General features: G+C 39.9%; 1 protein-coding gene across 7 annotated transcripts in view; it reads right to left on the bottom strand.

The window, feature by feature from the left end:
• dagla (diacylglycerol lipase, alpha) overlaps positions 1-26,251 on the bottom strand; it is a 350,361-nt gene that overhangs the window by 26,359 nt on the left and 297,751 nt on the right. For all 7 annotated transcript variants that reach the window (XM_073049359.1, XM_073049360.1, XM_073049358.1 and 4 more), the window contains 6 exons: positions 23,363-23,505; positions 19,380-19,448; positions 15,789-15,861; positions 14,506-14,699; positions 5,455-5,584; positions 167-321 (listed from right to left, as the gene is read on the bottom strand). In XM_073049359.1, the coding sequence (XP_072905460.1) occupies positions 167-321; positions 5,455-5,584; positions 14,506-14,699; positions 15,789-15,861; positions 19,380-19,448; positions 23,363-23,505 (764 nt within the window). The remainder of the gene's footprint in view (positions 1-166; positions 322-5,454; positions 5,585-14,505; positions 14,700-15,788; positions 15,862-19,379; positions 19,449-23,362; positions 23,506-26,251) is intronic.

Here is a 26,251-nt window from a genome sequence, read left to right as displayed (position 1 = left end):
ATTTTTAAAACTGTGCAGCACAGCTTAGTTATTACACTTCTGTTAATTTTTAAACTCTTTAAAAAAAGCAAACTTAAGGTCTTGGACTGAAACATATCATGCATTCTAACCAGCTTTAGGCTTGCAATGTGGCTTCATTAGTACATTTACCAAAGTGTGTTCTTACTTAACACTGCTGTTCCTCCTTTGATCTCCATGTTCTATTGCTTGGGGTTGCTGCTGCATAATCATGTCAGGATTCAAATCCACTTCTGTTGGGCTGACCATTACCTTTGCTGCACCAAGTAAAGCAGTCTTCCCCTTGTTATAATTCTCTAGTACCTGGTTAAACAAGAAAACAATCTATTGGTAAAGTGAGCAACACGAGTGAATCTGCAGATGCTGGAAATAAATAAAAACACAAAATGCTGGCAGAACTCAGCAGGCCAGACGTTTCGGGTCGAAACGTCGTCACTACCTCCTCCCATAGATGCTGTCTGGTCTGCTGAGTTCTGCCAGCATTTTGTGTTTTTATTGGTAAAGTGAGTACCGGGTACTTGTTATAAAAAAAATGCATCCCTTCTGGAACAATTCCATGAAAATTAATTTGTGATTGGAGGTCTAAGAGCTTGGTTTAAGAGGCTGGAAATCTCAACTGCCTTTTGGGCAAGTTCCACACAATTTTATTATGATAATGAATGACAGCACAAAATAAGGTTTGTGACTGATATGGTGAAGTGAAAACATCAAGAGTGCATGTTTGTATGACAGGTAGAGCCTTGAATTTGAACAATGTCAAACTTTATAATATTTTTAACAGAGAAAATTTAACTGCTCTCAACAATCCTGGAAAATGGAAGTGGACTTCTTTGTTTGTGATCCACCCATTATTTTTGAGTAGCACATGCGTTCTACTTCTGAGGAATTTTTCACTTTAAATTTTCAACCTTTTTACATTCACTTAGATGAAACGAGTAGTTTTTGATGTAACATGAGTAGTTCTCTCTCAAGTAGTGATATAAAAATCTGTCAAGTATTTTTATAACATAAAAGGTTTGAGTACTTATCAAAATGATTGAATAATCATTGGCTTCATATTTAATCCACAGAGCCACATAACAAGTCAAAATTAAAGAACATGCAGTGCATTAGTATGCAATGCTGCTTAGGATTTTCTTGCAGCCTACTTCCTTACTACTTTTGCAGAATTCCTACTGTGAATGCTTTCTGTAGCACAGTCATAACTTGCTCAGATAGATATGATACATCAGTGCAGGCTCTCCTACTTTTGCTCAATAAGGAAGGAGCTTTATTTCTTAAAAAAAAGGCTGGTGTAATTTGAAATTTTCCTGACTTCCATTCACCATAAACACCCACAATGATCACAGATTCCATTTGACAGAAGGCTTCAATGTGAGACTGGTACCAATCTAAGGCTAATGTAATGCAGATAGAAAAAGGGAGTGAACATGAACGAAAGGTTTCATGTGAACAAGGTTATTTTAGTCCTGGGTATGAATGTTTACATGCTTTGAGAAATGTTCTTCAGAGGTGTGGGTCAATATTTTGACTTAATCAACATGCATTTCAAAGAGTTTAAAAAACTTAAATTGTAGTATAATTCAGTTACCAGCCATGCTCCCACACCACCACCCACACATGCCTCAGGTTTATGGCTTTAAAAACCCATTTAATCACTGGAGCATAAACTGTCAGCAAGTGTTAACAATAGGTTGCAGTGTTTTGGATGAGACTTTAAACCAAGACAACTACTGCTTGTTAACACAGATATTAAAGATCTTAGTACATTATTTGACCAGGAGTTGAAAATGGTTTATTTTGGAAAAAAAAGTCTCTTGGTTTCTGAAGGCAAAAAGAACATAGTGATGAGGAGGATAATTAGAATTTATGTGATACTGATTAGACATAAATGATATTTGTTTCTAAAATATCTGCATTCTTTCATGTAAATGAGCAATCATTTTACAACCTAGTTATTGCAGTCACAGAGTGCAATGATATATGAAGTAATATCACAAAATTACCAATTCAGTAGAGTAATTCAGATCTACTTTAAAAAACTTTGAGTGAAGTTTTGCGTTCAACATGATGTGGACAGTAATCTCTGGATTTCATATTTCATACAACACTGAGGGAGGCAACTTGGGCCATCAAACATGCTTCCAGAGTATCTGCATCAATCACATCACTCCTATTTCTCTGTAACTTATTACTATCTCACAGCTCCATCAACTCCCCCAAGTCTTCCTCCCATCCATACACTAGGGGTAATTTACAGAAGCCAATCAATGTCAGAAGGTTGTAAGACAAAACTAGAGCACTAGGGATTCCATGTGTGACGGGATCCTGAATTACTCCTATGAACTGTGTTTTTGTAAAGAGAGAGGGAGTTGTTCAACACCGGACACCTGTGGGCTTCACAGCTGAACAGGTGAGAAGACAGCTGAAACGTCTCCACCCAAGCAAGGCTGCAGGCCCGGATGGTGTCAGCCCCAGGGTGCCCCCCCAGCTATGTGGAGTACTTCACCATGTCTTCAACCTGAGCCTGAGTCTCAAGAGGGTTCCTGTGCTGTGGAAGACGTCCTGCCTCGTTCCTGTACCGAATACACTGCGCCCCAGTGGCTCCAATGACTACGGACCGGTGACATTGACCTCCCACATCATTAAGACCCTGGAGAGACTTGTTCTAGAGCAGCTCCAGCCTATGGTTAGGCCACACTTAGACCCCCTCCAGTTCGCCTTTCAGCCTTGACTAGGAGTTGAGGATGTCATCGTCTACTTGCTGAACCATGTCTACACCCACCTGAACAAGCCGGCGAGCACTGTGAGGGTCATGTTTTTTTGACTTCTCCAGTGCATTCAACATCATCTGCCCTGCTCTGCTGGGTGAGAAGCTGACAGTGATGCAGGTGGATGCTTCCCTAGTGTCATGGATTATTGATTACCTGACTGACAGATCACAGTACATGCACTTGCAACACAGTGTGTCAGACAGAGTGGTCAGCAGCACTGGGGCTCCACAGGGGACTGTCCAGTCTCCCTTTCTCTTCACCATCTACACCTCGGACTTCAACTACTGCACAGAGTCTTGCCATCTTCAGAAGTTTTCTGATGACTCTGCCATAGTTGGATGCATCAGCAAGGGAGATGAGGCTGAGTACAGGGCTACGGTGGGAAACTTTGTCACATGGTGTGAGCAGTATCATCTGCGGTTTAATGTGAAAAAGACTAAGGAGCTGGTGGTGGACCTGAGGAAGGCTAAGGCACCGGTGACCCCTGTTTCCATCCAAGGGGTCAGTGTGGACATGGTGAAGGATTACAAATACTTGGGGATATGAATTGACAATAAACTGGACTGGTCAAAGAACACTGAGGCTGTCTACAAAAAAGGTCAGAGCCGTCTCTACTTCCTGAGGAGACTGAGGTCCTTTAACATCTGCCAGATGATGCTGAGGATGTTCTACGAGTCTGTGGTGGCCAGTGCTATCACGTTTGCTGTTGTGTGCTGGGGCAGTAGGCTGAGGGCAGCAGACACCAACAGAATCAACGAACTCATTCGTAACACCAGTGATGTTGTTGGGGTGGAACTGGACTCTCTGATGGTGGTGTCTGAAAAGAGGATGCTGTCCAAGTTGCGTGCCATCTTGGACAATGACTCCCATCCACTCCATAATGTACTGGTTAGGCACAGGAGTACATTCAGCCAGAGACTCATTCCACCGAGATGTAACACTGAACGTCACAGGAAGTCATTCCTGCCTGCGGCCATCAAACTTTACAACTCCTCCCTCGGAGTGTCAGACACCCTGAGCCAATAATCTGGTCCTGGACTTATTTCCACTTGGCATGACTAACTTATTAATTATTTATAGTTTTATATTGCTATATTTCTACACTATTCTTAGTTGGTGCGGCTGTAATGAAAACCAATTTCCGTCGGGATCAATAAAGTATGTCTGTCTGTCTGACCTTGTTATTAAGAGAGAGAGAGAAAGGCAAAGACTGCTCGGAGTTGGTGTTATGGTTTCTCTGCAAGCACGTTTACACTTTTGCAAGGACACTGTCAGCTTCTGTATTCTTAGAGAGAGAGAAGGAAGAAGCTGTTTGATAGATTGCTGGTGTTCAGCACAGTGAGATAAATAGGTCAGCTGATAGACCTATAGACACATGGTTTTGGACACTGAATGAGCTTTGTTGTGCCCACAGAAAGGATGGGTTTTGGAGGATCGATCAGGAGAATTGATCAGTGGCTCTCGCAGTGTGAAAAGGGTGTGGCCGGTGGGGAGTTATTCGTGTGTCCAACCCTCGCCTGGGTTAATAATTCCACCACAGAAGAACGGTCCCCTTTGTTGTGGTCACAGTCGGTGACTTCCAAAGGACTTCGGAGGACAACCTATTTGATATATCTGCATTTATATTACTGTATTGCGTAGTTACTAATAAATAGCATTAGTTTATAGCAATACCAGACTCCACGGTGTTTTCTATTTCTGCTGGTTCTTTAACCTGTCACAGGGTACGTGACACATGTGATTGGAGGAAGAGTGCGCAAACTCCACCAGGGGAACACAAATCCAGTTTTTTGGGGCTGCATGACAGCAGCATTTCTGCAGCAGCACTTTACCATCCATAGAAAAATTAAACATGAAACTTTGTCCCATCAAGTTTAGCACAGGGTAGCGCTGGAGGGAAGTCACTTTTTGGTTACTCTCTTAGTTTCAGTGCTGTTAGCTCCATTTTAGCAAAGAGTCTCAAATCTAAGTATTATTTTCCTTCAGCCAACACTAGCCATCTTACAGGTTCTGGCCCTGCTGCTGAAAATTTAAAGACCAAACATGCAGTTTGTCTCCCTAATTGCTTGTATAATCTGCATATTAAATTTCAGTAAATTATGTACAAGAATGCACAGGTCCTAGCATCTTTCAATTGCTCACCATTAAAAAAAAACTTTGCTTTCCTAATATGGGATCCATGTTACCTTTTTTTAAAAACTTATCTTCAGAAGCTCTTACAATCTTAAGTTTCTCAATAGACTGCTTTTGTCTTCTATTTCCCTTTTCTTATCAATGCCTTGGTCCTTTTCTGATTTACAAAATTTTCCTGATTCTAAGACTCATTTTTTTTTGGCATCATCAAAAGCCTTTTTCTTTGATCTAATATTTTCTTTAATTTCTTTTGATAGCCATGGCTGGATTACATTTCCTGTTGTTTCATTTTCTTAAAGGTAATATATTTCTTGTAAATCATTAGTAAATGTTATCAATTGGTTATTTACCATTACACCTTTTCACATAAATCCCCAATCAAGCACAGCTAACTCGTGCCTGTATCTTCGCAATTGGCTTCATTCAAATTTACGATTGGGATTGATGCTGAAAGTATTAATAAACCTCACCAGTTCCAATTATCTTCATTATACTTAGCTAGTTGGGGTAAAATCAGATTAGCAAATACCTTGTGGAGTCCATCCATGACAATATGAGGCATGTGCTCGTTCAGCATGGCAGCAGAGATGATGACCTCATCCAAAGTCTTGTTATCACTCCATATAGCATAATAAGTTGACTCTTCCTGTCCACAGCAACTGAACAAATGTTCATTAGTGAGAAGCAATGAATTACATCAGAACATCTTAGACTCTCCCTGCCACAGTATTGCTGTCCTTACCAACCACCCACTCCAACACTACACAATCTTGCTACATAATTCATAAGGGCAGTACAAGATAGTTAGTGCATCTGTCTATGTTCTCAAAGGATAACTTTGTTTCTCTCCAATGCTCTCTGCACTGCTGAGTATTTCTGTGATTTTCCATTTTTTATTTCTAATTTTCATCCTATGTAAAACATTGCTTTTGGACTCCTGGGAATGATCCACCACTATCTAATAAAAATAACAAACATAATGACTATCCAATATAATTTGGAAAAATTTCCTGACATGGTGCTGTAGTTTTGATCAATGATCAGCACTAAGCTATTTGACCCTCATTATTCTATAGCTGCTGGTGGGTGCATTTGTGGTAAAAACATATATTCATAACATGAAGCTCTGTTATGAATACTGTATAGTACCCCATCCTCTGATCCTTGTGATTTACAAATCTGCCTTGCCTCACTCCACCATTCACCATTTTAATGAGATACTTGATGCTATGCCATATTATTTATGTTTTTTCAGAAAATCTAGTAAATAATGATGTGGCTGCTCAATTTTCAACTTTTCTTTCAATAACTTCCTAACTATTATTGTTTTGCTAATGACAAAAGCAACTATGAACTAATTAAATTATGCAAGGTGCCTGAAAACAGCTCATTTTTCTCTGCTAATTCACCTTTCTCAGTCTTTCCCTCCTCATGAATCAGAATCAGGTTTAATATCACTGGCATATATTGTGAAATTTTGTTAACATTGCAGCAGCAGTACAATGCAATACATGATAATATAGCAAAAAAACTGAATTATAGTAAAAATATTTACTTATTAAATAAATACATAAATTAAGCCACAAGTAAAAAAAACCAAGCTGCCATACAATCACTATAATTTGAAAGGTTTAGTTTTACTGATGCTCTTTTCAAAGTTCATTGAGTTTTGTTGTGAAACCTCGCTCCTTGATATCTGAACTCAAACTTTAAAAAATGCTGTTCTCACATCTGACACTGGAAAATTAAGCTATAGTTTGCAGTCGAAGTTATATGAAAACTTTTAATTGCTTTTGTGCAAATGCAAAAGAAGTTTCACAACGGAAGTCAAGTTTAACTAAAATATAACTCATGCTAGGCAGTGCAGTTGAGTTAGTGCTAGTCAATGGAGCTGGGAAAATCACGTCAAAGGTGCCACACTGCTAGGCTGGGTAACAACCTTCCCCTCAAGCTGTGAGACTTTAAAACAACTTGCCACCGCCCACTATGCACTATTTTTCAAGTTCAAGTTTAAGTTTATTGTCATAACGTTCCTCTGGACCAAAGTGCACAACACGGTACATACAATTCAGATTCAGTTTATTGTCATTTAGAAACCACAAATGCAATGCAGTTAAAAAAATGAGACAACGTTCCCCCAGAATGATATCACAAAAGCATATGACAAAACAGACTACACCAGAAAATCCACGTAACATTTGGCAATCCCCAATCCAGAGTCAATTCACACACATAACAGAAAGTAATATTACCACAAATAAATTAGTAAATAATAAGGTGCATATTATATATGATACAAGTTAAAAAGTAAACTGTATAATACTACTGGTGCTTCATGTGGAAGGGAGTTCAGTAGTCATACGGCATTGGGCAAGAAGCTGTTTCTCATCCTAGCAGTTCTCGGACTTATGCTACTGTACCTCCAGCCTGATGATAGGAGGTCAAAGAGATTCTTGAACAGATGGGGGCCAACATGACAATGTCGGTTGTATTATATTGTTGTGTATTTAATTATATGACACAAATGCACTTTGTCATCTTGTAATTATCTGTTAATATTATTGTGTTATTTCACATACAGCACATGAAATAATATATGTACTGAGTTTTGCACCTTGGTCCCAGAGGAATGCTGATTCGTTTAGCTATGTACACGAGTACAGTTGAATGACCTGAACTTCAGTCTCAACATGGACATGACCAAAAAGGTCATTGCGGACTTTAGGAAGATGCTGCCTGACTACTTCTCACTGCACGTACACAACTCCTCTGTGGAAAGAGTTAGGAGCACCAAGTTCTTATGAGTGCACATAACAGAAAATTTTACCTGGTTCCTCAACACCACCTCTTTGGTCAATAAATCACAGTAGTGTCTCCACTTCCTGAGGAGATTGAGGTGAATGAGGCTCTTCCTCTCTCCCCCGCCCCATTCTAACTACCGGTAATTTTACAGGAGCACCATCAAGAGTGTCCTGACCAATAGCATCATCGACTGGTACAAAAATTGCAAGGCATCTGATTGCAAGTCCCTACAAAGGATTGAGAGGACTGCTGACAGAATCATTAGGGTCTCTCTTCTATATATTAGAGATATTTATCAGGAGCACTGCGCATACTGACCCCAAAAAGCATTGACAGTGATGCCTCTCATCCATCCAACAACCTCTTTGGTCCCCTACCATCAAGCAGGAGAGGTACTGTAGCATTAGGACAAGAACTATTAGGATGAGAAACAGTTTCTTCCCCCAGGCTGTAAGACTACTGATCTCCCTGGCAATAGACAGGTATCATCATATATGAAGTGTCAGTAGCGTTACACTATTTATTTTTTAAACTTGTATCATATATGCACCTTATTATTTGTGGTAATATTACTTTATATGTGAGTTATATATACTGTCTTATGCACCTTGATCAGGAAGAACGTTGTCTCATTTGGCAGTTATATAGCACTGTGTGTGCGCACGCGTGTGTATGTGTGAGAGACACACACACCTTAGACTTTTGCACAGTACTGTACATGTCTACTGTTGAATGATAATGAACTTGAATTTATGGAAAAAGATAGAACTCGTCCAAAATTAAAGTCCTAAATTGGGGCAAGGCTAATATGGATGACATTAGGCAAGAACTTGTAAAGCTGACTGGGAGAGGATGGCATGATTAGGGAACCTAGGTATTTGAGTATATTAAGGCTCTGGTCAGGAAAGAGGAGGCAGCACATATGCAAGTATCAGGTATAAGCAGTTGAAATCAAATAAATCCCTTGAGATTTAGGAATACAGTTAAGATGGGTATCAGGCGGGCAACAAAAGCATACAAGACAGCTTTGGCAGGTAAAGTAAAGGAGAAATTTAAGAGACTAAATATATTAAGAGCAAATGGATAACCAGGAAAACAATAGGTCCTCTTAAGGATCAATATGTGTCAAGCCACTGCATCTGTAAGGTCTTAAATGAATGCTTCTCATCTGTATTTCTTATGAGAAGGTATGGAAGCTACACAATTCAGAAAATAGTGATGTGTTAAAACATATCTATGTAACAAAAGAGGAGGGGCTGACAGTTTCAAAACACAGGCAGTCTCAAAACAAAAAAATGAATAGATTCCAAAGGCTTTATCAGCTGTACCTAGGATATTGTGGGAAGTCAAAGATAAAATGACTAGGGCACTGGCAGAGTTATTTCATTATTAGCCATGGGTGAGGTAGCAGAAGACTGGAAAGTGATTAATGCTGTTCCTTTATTTTAAAAAAAAAGCTTCAAGGACAAGCCATGATTTGTTCCCAGAAACACCAGATATTGTTCTTCTGTCATCCTCCCTGATGGTGTCCTCTTCCAATCAACTCTGGTCAGCAATTCTCTCACACCTCTGTAATTCCCTTTATTCCACTATAATACTGTTACATCTGACTTTAGCTTCTCCTTAAACTGCACGGTAAGTTCTATCATTTTATGCCCACTAACTCCTAAGGGTTCCTTTATCTTAAGCTCCCTAATCAATTATGGTTCATTACACAACACCCAATGCAGAATTGCCTTTCCCTTAGAGGGTTCAACCATAAACTGCTTCAAAAAGCTATCTTGTAGGCATTCTACAAATTCCCTCTCTTGGGATTCATCACCAACCTAATTATCCAAATCTACCTGTATACTGAAAGTCCACATGACTATCGTAACATTACCCTTTTGACATGTCTTTTCTATCTCCCGTTGTAATTTAGATCTAATATCCTGGCTTTTGGGGACCTGTCTATAACTCCTATCAGGGTCTTTTTATCCTTGCAGTTTCTTAACTCTAAACACAAGGTTTCTACATCTTCCAATCCCATGTCACCTCTCTCTAAGGATCCTCTGTAATTTGCTATCTACATTAATGATTTGAATGCAAATGTAGATTACATAGTTGGTGTGCTTGCATGTGATACCCAAGTTGGTGGTACAGTGGTTATCTAATATTACAATATGATCTAGGTCATCTAGGAAAGTGAGTCAAGGAATAGCATAGGGAATTTAACTCTTTTTTACATTTTAAATTTACTTTTTTTAAAAAGTTAAACCAGGGCAGGACTTTTACAGTAGATGCCTGGGTCCTGGAGAATGTTGTAGGACAGAGAGAGCTAGTGGTATATAGATTCCTGAAAGAAGTGACACAGGTAGACATCATTGGTCAAGCATTGACTACAAGGGTTAAGAAGTCACAATACAAGACGTTGATGAGACCACATCTGGAGAACTGTGTGCCGTTCTGGTTGTCCAGTTATTCGAAGGGTATCATTAAGCTGGAAAGGGTGCAGTAAAGATTCATAAGGATATCATCAGAACCAGAGGGCTTGAATTAAAAGAAGCTGAATAAGTTGGGGCTTTCTTTTCTGCAGTGTAGGAGGTTGAGGGATGACCTTATAGAATTTATAAAATCACAAGACATCAATACAGGAAATAACTACAATATTTCCCCTGGGGTAGTGGAGTACAGGACACCGGTTAAAGGTGATTGAGGAAATATTCAAAGCGGACCTGAAAGGCAAGGTTTTTGCACAGATGGTGGTGGGTGTATGGAATAAGCTGCAGAAGAAGTGGTGGAGGCACCACTTTTAAATAGTTACAATATTTAAAAGACATTTAAACAGGCACTGTTATGTATTCGTATATACTTTGACCTTATACCTTATGGGTTGCTGTCAAGCTTCTGTGTGTGTCACATACTGAACGTGAGAAGGCATTCAGGGCAGATAACTTACTAATTAAAATAAAGAGTAACAGATTTGTTCCTCACCTTTCCATCTCTTGTGCGTGTTATTCATGGCTACTTGGTTTCTCAGTATCTCAAACATAACAGGTAAGTCCTTAGGAAAGGTTTAGAAAGATACGGGCCAAATACAGGCAAATGGGGTTAGCTCAGGAAGGCAATATAGTCAGTATTGAGTTGGGCCGAAGAGCTGTTTCCTATTTGCATAAACTCTAACTTGATGTCGGAGAGCAGAGCAAAGTCAAGATGGCACTAAACGACGACTCCTTTGCTTGCATCTGCAGAAACAGCTCTATTTCTATCTTTGATCTTTCTTTTTTTTCCTTTTCAAGGTTCTTTTGAAGACCATGACTTGGAGTTACACTCTGACTTCAGTTCTTTGTTGGAATGGGACCTGCTCTCAGAGCCTCACGACCAGCTGCTTTTTGATATCCCAAGGATGCAGCCTGGAAGACTATCTCGCCTTCAGGGTGCCGGAATTTTTTGGCTCTGGAGATGGGCTGATTCAAGGCCGGTGCCCCTGACTGAGGCGTCACGGGAGAACAGGGAAAATCAGGAGCAGCAAGTTAGCTGCCGTGGGCTGAGTATTCAGAAACCTGAGCCCTGGGGCTGACTCTCTGGGCATAGAGCTCAGGAAGAGCAACACAACAGACTTTTAACATCATAAATCAGTGAGTTGTTCGTTATGTCTCCCCTCCCGCTGTGAAATGGGGACACCTCTTTTTCCCTTGTTAGGGAAAGAGAGAGAGCCTGTGGTATGTCAAATTACTAGGTGAGTGAATGAGTAGTCTTTGGGGTACTGCAAGTCTGTGTCTTTATTGATGTTTTGCTTCATGCTTGAGTGCTCAGTGGAGGGCGCCAATGCTTTTTTGCTAGCTGGGTGGGTGGTTTGTTGCCTTGCTGTTGCTTGTGCATGGGAGGGGGAGGCTTTGGGATTCTAACGTTTAACTGTCATTCATTCTTTGGGGCACTCCTCTGTTTTTGTGGACATTTGCGAAGAAAAAGAATTTCAGGATGCATATTTTATACATGTTCTGACGTTAAATGTACCTATTGAACCCTATTGAGAATGTATTTTGCTCGTTTTATGTTTGCAAAAATTATACTTTGTTCTCTGTCTCTCTCTAAAATCTTCTGTATCACGCCAAGGGCTGGCTCTTGGGACCGCCTGATGAAGGAAGCCATTGAAATAAAAGCTAGGGGAAAAGAATTTTAACAAGGACGAAGGTCTTGCTCTAAGTAAGCACTGGAATTCATTTGTAAACCAGGTGGAAGAGCGGAAACCAATCAGGAGGGATGAAATACAGGGGTATAAATATCATCAGAGTAGACTTGCCCAAGCATCATCCCTGAAGAGTTTGTCATCGATACATCAGTTATATCAATACCTATACCTGGCTTGAAACCCATGAATATTTCAATCTGCTATTAAACTCACTCTATATTAATCCCAGTAATCATTTAACTGAATGGTCAAGTACTGTGAGCTACCACCACTGGCACTTGAAGTTAATTATAAGGTCTGAAGCTTCATTCCTTCAGGCTTTAATTTTTATCGCCTCTTTTCACTCTCCCTTAGTCCATTTTTTAAATCCTTCTTTTTGCAATTGACATCATGTTCAATTCATCAAATTGAATTGCTTCTCTTTCTCAGTTAACAGTTAATTTCATATTGTTCCAATCATATTAGTTAAGGAAATTTGTAGCTATCCCTATATATTCAGCTTCTTTTGGTCCAATGTTATTATCTCATACATTCAGCATTTTTCTAAAATGAAAAAATCCTCTCCCATCCTAACAGATTACAAAATCTAGTCAGCAAGTCCCAATTTATGCAACTAGGTGGTGATAGAGAGCTTTCTGCAACCAGTGGACAAGAGAATTTCAGGGTGTTAGAAGCAGGACATGTAAAGGCAATTCAATCCTTTGCCCTTCTCTGTCAAGGATTATTTAACCTGCATCATGTTTCCAGCTTTTTTCAATTACCATCAACGGACAACTGTGAGGTATTGCACTTCGGAAGGTCAAACCAAGGTAGAACATACAAGGTAAATAGTAGGACACTGAGGAGTGAAGTAAAACAGAGGGATCTAGGAGTACAGATACATAATTCCCTAAAAGTGGTGTCACAAGTAGATAGGGTCGTAAAGAGAGCTTTTGGTACATTGGCCTTTATAAATCAAAGTATTGAGTATAAGGGTTGGAATGTAATGGTGAGGTTGTACAAGACATTGGTGAGCCTGAATTTGGAGTGTTGTGTGCAGTTTTGGTCACCTAATTACAGGAAGGATATTAATAAGGTTGAAAGAGTGCAGAGAAGGTTTACAAGGATGTTGCCGGGACTTGAGAAACTGAGTTACAGAGAAAGGTTGAATAGGTTAGACTTTATTCCCTGGAGCATAGGAGAACGAGGGGAGATTTGATAGAGGTGTATAAAATTATGATGGGTATAGATAGAGTGAATGCAAGCAGGCTTTTTCCACTGAGGCAAGGGGAGAAAAAAACCTGAGGTCATGAGTTAAGGGTGAAGGGGGAAAAGTTTAAAGGGAACATGGGGGGGGGGGGCTTCTTCACGCAGAGAGTGGTGGGAGTGTGGAATGAGCTGCCAGATGAAGTGGTGAATGTAGGCTCACTTTTGACATTTAAGAAAAACTTGGCCAGGTATATGGATGAGAGGGGTTTGGAGGGATATGGCCCAGGTGCAGGTCAGTGGGACTAGGCAGAAAAATGGTTCGGCACAGCCAAGAAGGGCCAAAAGGCCTGTTTCTGTGCTGTAATGTTCTATGGTTCTACTCTTGCAGGGAAAAAAAGTTTGTTTCTTGCAATTTTAAAATTTCAAGTTATCCTAGTGCTCACAAATTCCTATCTTTTGAGCGGAAATGTGATTCTTTGTTGTGATTTTCTTGAAGAGTCTAACTTTATAATTTAAATGCATGTTTTAAAAAAATTATTCTTGATTTACTCAGCAGAAGTAACTTCTATGCACCATTCTATCGAAAACATTTAATAGAATATGCTTAATATCCTGCAGGAATACAGACCAAGTTAATTCAACTTCTTTTTTTCTGTATTTTAACACTCTAATCTCCAGTTTCATCCAAGGCCAATTTATATTTTTTTTCTAAAGGGTAACGTTCGAAATGAATTGCAATACTTTAGATGGCACTTCTGTAAGTTGAAAGCAACATTTTCTCCCTCAACATACCAGACATCCTGAGGTAATTTCCTACCTGTCTAAGAGTGTTAATGGTTTGTAGATTCAGATTAATTTTGTTGTTAATTTTTTTTTTAAAATTCTCATTTATCTTTCATGAAGACACCGTGGATGTCTTCACATTTTCCCACAATGAAATGCAATTGCCAGAGATATGTCTCTTTCCAGCTGTTTGCTTCCACTTGCATTACTTAGTTTTACCCTCTTCCCAACACGACAAATGAATCTCACCATCTGCCTCCGCCTGAGTTTCTGCCTATGTGAACTTAATGCACAACTCAATATCCCTTCATCATAGTCAGAATAAATAGCAACAAATATTGTCAACTTGGAGAGTAGAAGCTTTCCCACTGAAGGCAGGAAGAAAAGGAAATCCTGAACTATAATTGTTTGCTGACAAATTTTGTTGTCCAAAGTGAACATAGACTGGTGATGCAGAGGTAGAAAGTAGTATGGGAAAATGATTTAGTTAACTAAAATAAAATATATAAAATGAAGCATTAAATAACATCATAGATGAATTTTCAAAGTAATTTCTTGCAATAGCACTTTAGTCAGAAATTCCAAGTAGTATTTTAAAAGTAAGCCATGCAACATATGCATTTTATGTACACTTACCACTTTTCATCTGGATGGTTGTGTACCACATGAATAATCCGGCCTGGGGGATAGAGTGGGACACTGGCAGAAAGTGCAATAGTAAGGTCACTGGGATAGGCCCATTGTCTGTTACTCTGAACGTTAGCTAATTCTTCATCCTCTGGCAGTTCTGATTTAGGAATACATTTGGTGCCACCCATGATAATTCTCCACTACAGGAAGACATTAAAAAGACAGTGACTATAGAGTCATCATAGGAATCAGCCACACAGGATAACCATATGCAGAATTCTCATCTTAAACTTATTTTTTTTGTAGCTCTCAATTTTTTGTGCAAAATTTTATAAAGTGTGCAAACATTAGTTATTGGGGTATCTTAATTTTACCTCTATCTCAATCTTGCCTTTTCCATATCTTTATCCTGCTGTGAGTCTGGTTTAGGTCTTTAGGTAATGACAGTGACTTTTCTCATACAATGCTTTTATGATATACAGCATGCTTTTGTAATAAGTCATAAGAATGGAAATTGGCACAATGAAAACAACTTTTATATATTTCAACCTCAAAACTGAAAACATTGCCTGCACATCAGCTGGTTGTCACTGGATAAAAAGTGAGGATCCATATAACCTCTGCCACCTCACCACCATTTTTTGCCAGTTCCAATCTGGACACATTTGGTGCAATGCAGAATTTTCCTTCATTATTAGTATGTTATCTTACTGTTATCTATATATTACTAAATTCTTCCTACGATACTTCAAATAATCATCTCCATAGTGACCTTCCAGAACCTCAGCATACACCCATCAGTACTTCCAGCATCTTAACCCACACAAAGTTCTACTGACCTATTGTTATAATTTTAGTGAACTTCCTTAGACTCCCTATTATTTTAAGTATTAAAAACAAAATGCTTACACCAATTTGCATGTGTCTTCTTTGTCCCCCTACATCTCTTTGCAGCTCCCTGTTCTAAGGCATGGCATCCACACATTTAACATTATCACCACTGCTTGAAGAATGCATTATTGCAATATGGATTAATTCACAAACTTCATTTTACATTACAGGGAATTTAAAAAAATTAGAATTCAATAAGACAACAAAAATAGATACAAACTAGTACTTCTACAACAAACAGAGCTAAATAACAAAAGGAGTGATCTTCTCTACATATAGATTGCAAAATGAGCAAAGTGAATTTCCAAAAGAGTAAGTGTCTTAAACACTGAATGTTATGACAATTGAGAAATTAAAAATTACTCTTAGATGGAAGCAAGTAGAATTTTAAAAAATACCTTGGGTTTATTGCTCTTTTGCAGAACATCAAGTAGGTGTCTACGAAAGACTTCCAATTGAGAAAGTCCAAGCCTGTTGGGACAAATAACTGTTAGGAACTTGCTTCATGAACCACAATAAAAGATAGAAGACAGGGTAGTAGTAGCTGATGGTACTTATTCTGGCTTGTGGTCTGTGACTAGTACTATTCTACAGGGATTGGACCAACAAGAAAATGTAGATGGGTGGGTTAGTAAGTTTGCAGAAGATTGGTGGCGTTACGGATAGCAGGGAAGGCAGGCAAAGGATACAGCGGGATATAGATCAGATGCAGATATGGGTGAAGAAATAGCAGATGGAGTTTACTTCAGGTCAAATGTTAAATGTTGCACTTTGGAGGATCAAATGTAAAGGAATCATCAATGACAAGATGCTTATCAGTGCTGATGATCAGAGGGATCTTGGGTCCAAATCTATAGCTCCTTGAAAATGGGTACACAGGTTGATAGAGTGGTAAAGAAGGTGAATGGCATATTTGCCTTTATTAGTCAAGGAACTGAGTTCAAGTGTCAGGAGGTTGTATTGCTTTGTAAAACAGTAGTTAGGCTGCATCTGTAATACTGGATACAGTTCTGTATGCTCCATTATAGGAAGGATATCGAGGCTTTAGAGAGGGTGCTAAAGAGGTTTACCAGGATGCTGCCTGGAGTTTTTGAAGGCATGTGCTCTCAGAAGCAGATGTACAAATTATAGTTGTTCCATGTGGAGCAGTAGAGCTGAAGTAAAATCTGAAAGGTTTATAAGAATATGAGAGGCACAGATGGACAGGCAGCATCTTATTCACAGAGTTGAAATGTCCAATACCAGAGGGCAAAAGAGGTAAAAGTGAAAGGGGGTAATTTCAAGATAATGTGCTGGGGAAGTTTATTTTATTACACAGAATGGTGGCTGCCTGGAATACACTGCCTGGGGAGGCAATTATGATAGAAGCATTCAAGAGCCTCTTAGTTAATATGCAGGAATGTGCAGGAAAGAGAGAGAAATGGATATTTTACAGGCAGAAGGGATTGGTTTAGTTGGACATTCGACTACTAATTTAATTAGTTTGCCACAGCACTGTGGGCTGAAGGCTAAAATGTTCTATGTTCAGTAGTTAGTAGCGTATAGAAGAATATTATCTGTAGATCTGTGAACTGTAAGCCAAATGCACGATAATGAAATACGATCAATTAAAATCTATAATAATGTTTCACTGCATTAAATCATAAGAGGAATTGGAGATTGGTACAATCATAATTAAATTAGTACTTTTGATTCCATTGGCCTAAATCCTCCAACATGAATTTGAATACTTGCATGAATGTTGGGAAATATAAATATATCTGACCAAATGCCTTGTAACTTTTTGTGTATTCTGCATTTTGATTTACATTTACATTTGGAAAATATCACAAGTTATTTTTATATGTAGCACCACTCCTGATCTACCCGTAGATTCCGGATTATAAGCCGCTACTTTTTTCCCACGCTTTGAACAGCTTTGAACACTGCGGCCTTTACTACGGTGCGGCTAATGCATGGTTTTTTTTCATGCCGCCAAAAACATTTTGCCTCGTAACAGTAGACCAATAAAATTGATGAGTAGTTCACAGAGGTCCAATGAAATTGTACGATAAATCAAGCGCACTTTCACAATTAAATTATTGTAAATCAGTCATTTGTACTCACCCTCATCAACATGGAAAACACTCGAAGAAAAGCATTGTGCTGCCTTTATGGCAGTTATTTAGTTTATAATATTTTCGCTTAGTAATTCATTTGTTAGTATTTTCTAGTTAAAGTTAGAAGTGTTTTAAGTATATTTGTTTTCTGTACTACATCCCGGGATGCTATGACGTCACATCCGGTTTCGCCACGTCTTGTGGGGAAAATACCGGTTTGCGATAAACGGAAAGGAGGGGGCGAGCGCATTAGACCCGCGCGAGAACACTGCAAAGCATATGATGCAGCTTTTAAGTTAAAGGCGATCAATAACTTTTCCTGGTAGGCTGCAGTATATATTTTTTTACCAGTCGTTAGGAGATATTGGAATGTTGTTCGTGCACTGTTCAGTAAAAAAGTATACGCAACGTAATTTGTGTGTTACCGATACGTATGTATATTTAAAAGTAGCCGTGTTACAGGCACGGTTCGAAAAAAAGCATTTGCAATATGTACCGTAGATTCCGGACTACAGAGCGCACCTGATTAAAAGCCGCTGGCTCTAATTTTAGAAATAAAATCAATTTTTTACTTGTAAAGGCCGCACCGGATTTTCGGCCGCAGGTGTCCCACGTTGTAATATGAGATATTTACACAGAAAGATATTACACGTGAGGATTTTTTAACTTTTAATTAAATCCATATGGTAACAAAAATAAATACATATTGCAAATGCTTTTTTTCGAACCGTGCCCGTAATGCGGCTACTTTTAAATATACGTTGCGTATACTTCTTTACTGAACAACATTCCAATATCTCCTAACGACTGGTAAAAAATATATATACTGCAGCCTACCAGGAAAAGTTATTAATCGCCTTTAACTTAAAAACAGCGTTTTCGCTCCGCCGCTCGACCCCCTCCTTTCCGTTTATCGCAAACGGCATTTTTCCCACAAGACGCGGCGAAACCGGGTGTGACGTCATAGCATCCCGCGATGTAGTGCAGAAAACAAATATAGTTAAAACTCTTCTAACTTTAACTAGAAAATGAATTACTAAGCGAAAATATTATAAACTAAATAACTGCCATAAGGCAGCACAATGCTTCGAGTGTTTTCCATGTTGATGAGGGTGAGTACAAATGACTGATTTACAATAATTTAATTGTGAAAGTGCGCTTGATTTATCGTACAATTTCATTGGACCTCTGTGAACTACTCATCAATTTTATTGGTCTACTGTTACGAGGCAAAATGTTTACGAGGCGGCATGAAAAAAAATAATGCATTAGCCGCTCCGTATTAAAGGCCGCAAAGTTCAAAGCTGTTCAAAATGTGGGAAAAAAGTAGCGGCTTAAAATCCGGAATCTACGGTATTTGTTTATGTTACCATACGGATTTAATTAAAAGTTAAAAAATCCTCACGTGTAATATCTTTCTGTGTAAATATCTCATATTACAACGTGGGACACCTGCGGCTTAAAATCCGGTGCGGCTTGTACAAGTACAAAATTGATTTTCTTTCTAAAATTAGAGCCTGCGGCTTTTAATCAGGTGCGCTCTGTAGTCCGGAATCTACGGTAGTTACTCAGATGTCCCAGAAAGCACCATAGTTCTTTAATTGCCACTGCAGACTTTCTAATTTTGACTGAGTTTTAATCAAAATCTCTTAAAGGTAACTAGGTAAATAATTACTCCAAGTGCAACATATACAGAGCATTGTTAAAAAGACAAATTGTAAAACAAATCAAAAATTATTGAATATTAGCTGGTCCTGTAAACCAAGTCCTTCAAATATTTTTAGTCGATTAAATTTTGGCAGAATATTAAGACTGCAAATAATGAAGAATTACAAATACACTGAAATTGATTCATCAGTTAGCCAAGTTAAAGAGGATTTATCAACTTGCCTTGGCACCAGATCCTTCCCCAAGATAACAGATGTCACAAACTCCTTGGAATATTCCATTGCGTCACAACTAAAGGATTAGATTATTGGGATATTAGAAGGAACCTTTAAATTGAATAACTTTTATATAAAATTACCAAAATCATGATGAAAAAGATATAGAATGTTCAGAACAACAAAAAGTCATGATATAAAATCCAAATACAGACCTAAAACATACATTTTCTACATTTTAATGTAGAACTATATGGATATTTTCTTTCTTTCTTCTAGTTTAGAATATAACTATTTCTCATAGTATATGATTCCATTGACACCAACAACCTTTATATATCTTGCTCCAGTAAATATTCTTTATTAGCAGATTTGGACTGCGTGCACCAGGTAACAATTTGATCTTGAGAAATTATTTCAAACCTCAATATTGTCTTCATCCAATATCCACATCCTCTAGCAGGATTAATAGATTAGAATGTAGATGAATTGAAGACATTTTGTAATGTAAACTTCACTAACATTTTGTCCTGGTACAACCACATAGACACTATGGGCAAGAAAGCACACCAACATCTCTACTTCCTTAGAAGTAGAATCGGCATGTCCCAGTTGATCCTCTCCAATTTTCATAGACGGTTCATAGAAAACATCCATCACAGCTTGGTATGGCAGCTGCTATGCTCAAGATTGCAAGAAATTCGAGAGTTATAGCTCAGTCATCATGAAAACTAGCCAAATCATATATGCCTACACTTTACATTGCCTTGGAAAAGCTGGTGGCATAATCAATGAGCTCCACCACAGACATTCTCTCTTTGAACCTTGTCAAATGGGCAGAAGATACAAAACCTTGAAATCATTCACCACCAGGATCAAGGACACCTTGTATCCCACTGGCATAAGTCTCTTGAACAGACCTCTTGTATGTTAAGAATAGATTCCTGACCTCACAATTCATTTTGTCATGGCCTTTGCACCTTATTGGCTCGCTGTAACTGTAGCATCACATTCTACATTTTGTTATTGCTTTTCTTTTGTACATCCTCAGTGTACTTAATGTAAGTTTTGAAATGATCTGCATGAACAACTTACAAAACTAAGTTTCTTAGTGTAGCTCAGTTCATAACAATAATAAACAAATTCTAAATCCAATATCTGAAAAGGTATGCAAAACATCAGAAAGTGGAAGTCACAGAACTGGGACACAGTAATTTACAATGCTCAGATTTATATCTAACATCAATGTGAGGACAGCTCCATCACAAAGCCTGTGGTAGTTCACCACCTTCTGACAGTTAGGAATAGATGATGAATACTGGCCTGATTGGTGATGCTGGTGATTAATTTATGAAAAAAGCCAAATACAAACATAGTGTGTTTTATATAGCAACTTTCCTAATTCCATCCTCCGTCAGGAGGGTTTTAAAGCCCACCGCTTATTTCTAGAATCCATCCTCTCCCCAATCAGGAGAGCCTAAAAGCTCTCCGCTTTTTCCTGGAACCTCAACTCCATTTTATCAGCCCTGGCTAAGTCCCTTCATTCTTACATCCATGACACTTCATGTGCTCTGGATCTTTTCAATGACTTCAAGTTCCCTGGCCCCAATCATCTCATTTTTACCATGGATGTCCAGTCCCTATACATCTCCATCTCCCATCAGGAGGCCCTTAAAGCTCCGCACTTCTGATTAGACAACAAACCAAACCTTTTTCATTCCACCAGCACTCTCCTCCAACTAGCAGAACTGGTCCTCACTATCAATAATTTCTTCTTCAGCTTCTCATACTTACTTCAAATAAAAGGTGTAACCATGGCACCCACATGGGTTGCAGCTAGGCCTGCTTTTTTGTTGACTATGTGGAATTATCTATGTTCTAAGCCCCCACTGGTATCATTCCCCAACTTTTCCTACACTACATCAACGACTGCATTGGTGCTGTTTCCTGCACCCATGCTGAGCTTGTCAACTTCATCAACTTTGCCTCCAACTTCCACCCTGCTTTCAAATTTACTTGGTCCATTTGCAACAACTCCCTCCCCTTTCGCGATCTGTCTCTATCTCTGGAAACATCTTATCTGCTGATTTTTTTTTTATGAACCCACTGATTCTCACAGTCACCTGGACTACCCACCCTGTTACTTGTAAATATGCCACCCCCTTCTCTCAGTGCCTCAGTCTCCATCGCACCTGCTCTCAGGATGAGGCTCTTCACTCTAGAACTAATGAAATATCCTCCTTCTTCAAAAAAAAGGGCTAAAGGGCTTTCTTTCCTCTGCCATCAACACTGCCCTCACCCACATCTCTTACATTTCATGCACATCTACCCTCAATCCATCCTCATACAACCCCACAAGGAATAGGGTTCTTCTTGTCCTCACATACCAAGCTACTAGCCTCAGCATCCAGCACATAATTCACCGTAACCTCCACCATCTTCAATGTGATCCCACCAAGCACATCTTCCCCCCCCCCCCCCCCCCCCCACTTTCTGTAAGATCGCTCAATACACGATTCCCTTCTCTATTCATCTTTCCCCACCGATCTCCCTCCTGGTACTTATCCTTGCAAGCAGATAAGTGCCACACCTTGTTCTATATCTCCTTCCTTACTACCACTCAGAGCCCCAAACAGTCCTTCCAGGTGAGGCGACACCTAACCTGTGAGCCTGTTAGAGTCATCTGCTATATCCAGCGCTCCCGGTACAGCCTCCTGTATATTGGTGAGACCCGATGTCGATTGGGAGACCGCTTCGCTGAGCACCTATACTCCATCCACCAGAAAAAGAGGGATCGTCTGGTGGCCACCAATTCCAATTCTACTTCCCATTTCCATATGTCAGTCCATGGTCTCCTCTACTGCCTCAATAAGACCATGCTCAGTTTGAAAGAACACCATCTTATATTCTGTCTGGGTAGCCTCCAACTTGATGGCATGAACATAGATTTCTCAAATGTCCGGTAATGCTGCCACCACCCCCCCTCCATTCCCATTCCCTGCTCTCACTTTATCTCTTTACCTACCCATCACCTCTTTCTGGTACTCCCCTCCCTCCCCTTTCTTCCTTGGTCTTCTACCCTCTCCTATCAAATTCCCTCCATCTCCAGCCCTTTATCTCTTTCACCAATCAACTTCCCAGCTCTTTACTTCACCCCTCCTGGTTTCACCTATCACCTGCCACCTTGTACTTCTTCCTCCCCTCTCCCCACCTTCTTGCTCTGACTTCTCATCTTTTTTTTCTGGTCCTGATGATGGGTCTCGGCCTGAAACGTCAGAAGTTTACTTCTTCCATAGATGCTGCCTGACCTGCCGAGTCCTTCCAGCATTTTGCGTGTGTTCCTAATACTGATGCTCAAAGATAATAATTTTTGAGGATAAGCAATTGAGTAATGGAATTATACAGCATGGAAACAGGATCTTGTTTCCATGTCTGGTCAACCATCAAGCTCTCATTGACAGTAATCCATTTTATTTTCCCCATCAACCCTCCACAGATTCTACGACACACCAGCAATAATTTGTAATGGCAAATAACTGATTAGTCGGCAGATCTTGGGGAATGAAAAGAAATCACAGAACCTGAAGGAAACCCATCTGGTCACCTGGGGAATCTACAAACTCCAAACAGACAGCACCAGAGATCAGGATTGAACCTGGATCACTGGAGCTGTGAGATACCGGGTCCGCTTGCTGCACCACTGTGATGGTTATGAGTCCTTAACAGTGATGTGCTGCCCACAGTAATGTGCTCCTTTAAAACTAAAATTATTTTGTAAACAATACTGCTTATTCAAAATGTAATGGTTTGCACAGAGATATATCCAAATGGTTACTATTCTTGGCACAGCTTCTATGATGTGCAACACAATAATATGTTTGAATGAAGACACAAGAAACACTGCTGATGCTGGAAATCTGTGAAAATGATGACTGCCCATTTCCCTCCATAAAGATTATCCAACAGTTGGTGTGTTGCAACTTGACTTACCTAAGAAGACCCCCAGGTGGAGAGTAAGCATAACATTGTAGAGTAGGATACTGTGGTCTGAGCAGGAAGGAAAGAATAGCTGCAGTTCCAGCTCCTAAAGAATGTCCAACCACTACTAATCCATAATGTTTGGTCCCTTTTCCCTGTTGGCAACAAAAGGTTGGGAAAAATAAGTTTTCTTTGTCTTTATTCGCACCTGTGGGTATGAAAATGATAAACTTTTTCTTTTAATTTAATTATGAAATTAACTTAACTTGAATTGCCTTTTATGTAATTGCAATTCACTGACAATCATCTATTTTAACAACAGATGGAATAACTGTAAGGAATTTTAAAAAAGAATTCAGTAAGCATTAAAACCATGCCTTTGATCCTGTAATGGAACACAGCTAGAAATTAGCTTCTCTACATCTTTAAGTAAATCTTGAAACCTCAACATGTATGGAAGATACTTCATTTAAATTGGTAAATGCTAGCACTTCCCAATGTTTCTGAAATAAAAACAGAAAGTGCTGGAAATCGGGCTGTAATGTGGGAAGAGAAACAATCAACATTTCAAGTCAAAGACTCTGCCAAAATTGAAGAGGATACAAAAGACGATTGTAAAGCTGCAGGGATGGTGTGGGAGGAGAATTCTTTGATTGGGTAAAACTGGTGTAAAACAATGTTAGCTGGTCAGTGAGTAAATGAGAGTAGTTACAGGGCAAGATCATAGACAAAAGAACTTCAACTAAAGGATAGGGGAGGAGAGAACCACAAAGTGGAAGACTAGACCACAGGTTAGGTAGGGCATGTCCCTGTCTTCCTGAAAGAAGCAAAAAAGGAAGAAAACGTTGTTTTACCTGGGAAAGACCAAGTGGGTCACTGGATCATTTATCACATCTATTTCCCAAGCCCCTGCATTCACCCTTTTTCCTCTAGGTCAGAAAAGGGATAGACTACCTCTGGTAACACACACAAGACGTTGGAGGAACTCAACAGGCCAAGCAACATCTATGGAAGTGGTCGCCAACCTGTCGTTCGCGATCGACTGGTCGATCTTTGAGACTTTCCCAGTAGATCCCGAAAATAAATGAAAAATAAATACACAAATACTGTTGAGAGATTGCTTCCGGGTTGCACGGTTTTAGTTCTGTTCTTTCTGCCCAGTGCACATGCGTGTAGCTCCCCCACCACACACTAGTCCCCAACCACCTTTGAGGAAACGATAGGATGCGAGGAAACGATACGAGTCAGCTGCACCTTCCCTCATTCCCTGTCACACCCACTGTTGAACTTGAATCCACGCGAGGGCATTACACAAGCACGTCAGGGATCACTGGTTGGCCTTGGGTAACCGGCCGCTTTGTGCGGCCGGCGAGAAGTGCCGTTGCTACCGGCCTGGAGCGCGGACAGATGGGCGCCGCCTCTAAACCTGTTTAGCACACCAAATATTAGTGGGGAACCCGGTGCTAAAATATTCGCAGACGACCCAATTCGGGCTCAGGGTTCTGTAAGTAGCAGAGCAGCTACTGCGCTGCGATCTACTGAAACGAACTTTTGCAAGCCGATAGATCCTACAAAGGGGAGCGGGTGCATCCCGTCGCACTCCTCACTCGGTCGGTTGCTCTCTCCGGACTGCGACGGCCACAGCCCCGGTACGGGAACAGACGCACCTGGCCAAGGCGGTGGGCGGTCGGGAGGCTGTCTAATGAGGCAATGAAGCCCTCAAAACTGCTTCGGTACCCTGAGTCCAAGCGCCCTGCACTTAAATACAAACCCACTGAGTTTTTTTCCAGCATTAAAAACGTGAGCAAGTGGGTCAGCAGTTAAGTGCTGAGAGCCACGTAAACTAAATTGCAGAATAGACTGGACATAAGGAACCTGTTTCGAGTATCGCCGTATTCCGGTCGTGTTTACCCTCCCCACCGTCGGCCAGTCCACAAGAATATTGTCAATATTAAACTGGTCCATGGTGCAAAAAAAGGATGGTGACCCCTGGTGTTCATACATTATTTCTACTTCTGGGTCGCGGGATTTTACTTCCGGTCTTTTTTGCCCCGGTGCGCATGCATGTAACTAATCGATTTGGAGTTGATCTTGCCTTTCACTAAGGCCGAGGTAGGGGACCTTGGTCTTCAAAAGGTTGGTGACCACTAATCTATGGAAAAGAATATAGTCGATGTTTCAGGCCGGGACACATAATATCTGTTTTCCATAGATGCTGCCAGACCTGCTGAGTTCCTCCAGCATTTTGTGTGTGTTGCTTGGATTTCCAGCATCTGCAGATTTTCTTTTGCTTGTGATTAGACTTTCCCTGGTCCTCACATTCCACTAGCCCAGTCACTACAGTTGACAGATCATTGTCTGAAATTTCAACACCTTGAAAGATTTTGCCACAACCAAATTTTTCCCTCCCTTTTCAGTATTTCATGGGTTTTGTTCTCTTCACAATTCTGTAGTCCACTCTTCCATTCCCACCAGCCACTACCTTTTCCTTGAACAGTAGGTGTATCCTTCATATCTTCCCTTTGCACCATCCAGAAAACTCTCTTTCTGGATAAGGTAGAGATTCACTTGCACTTTTTCCTATCTGATATAATGTGCTTCAATGCAGAGGACAACAAATGTGCAAACGTGGAAAACCAAAACCAAAACCGGTGTGCCGCATCGTCTTTTAAGCTGAGTTAGTGAAGCTTAATATAAGCTTTAGGAACAGCACTTCACCTTCCATAATGCAGCCTTGTGGACTCAATTTTGAATTCTACCATTTCAGGTAACCTGCTTTTTAAAAAAATCTATATCCATCTGCATTATTAGCCCACCTTCCCTTTTTCTTCTCTCTGGAGCGGAGAACTAAACTGAACATTCCGAGACTGTTTCAATGACTTTGTGGTTCGAAGTGTTATA

Source organism: Hemitrygon akajei, chromosome 6 (genome assembly GCF_048418815.1).
Source record: "Hemitrygon akajei chromosome 6, sHemAka1.3, whole genome shotgun sequence".
NCBI lineage: Eukaryota > Metazoa > Chordata > Chondrichthyes > Myliobatiformes > Dasyatidae > Hemitrygon > Hemitrygon akajei.
This window is presented reverse-complemented; position numbering and strand designations above follow the sequence as displayed.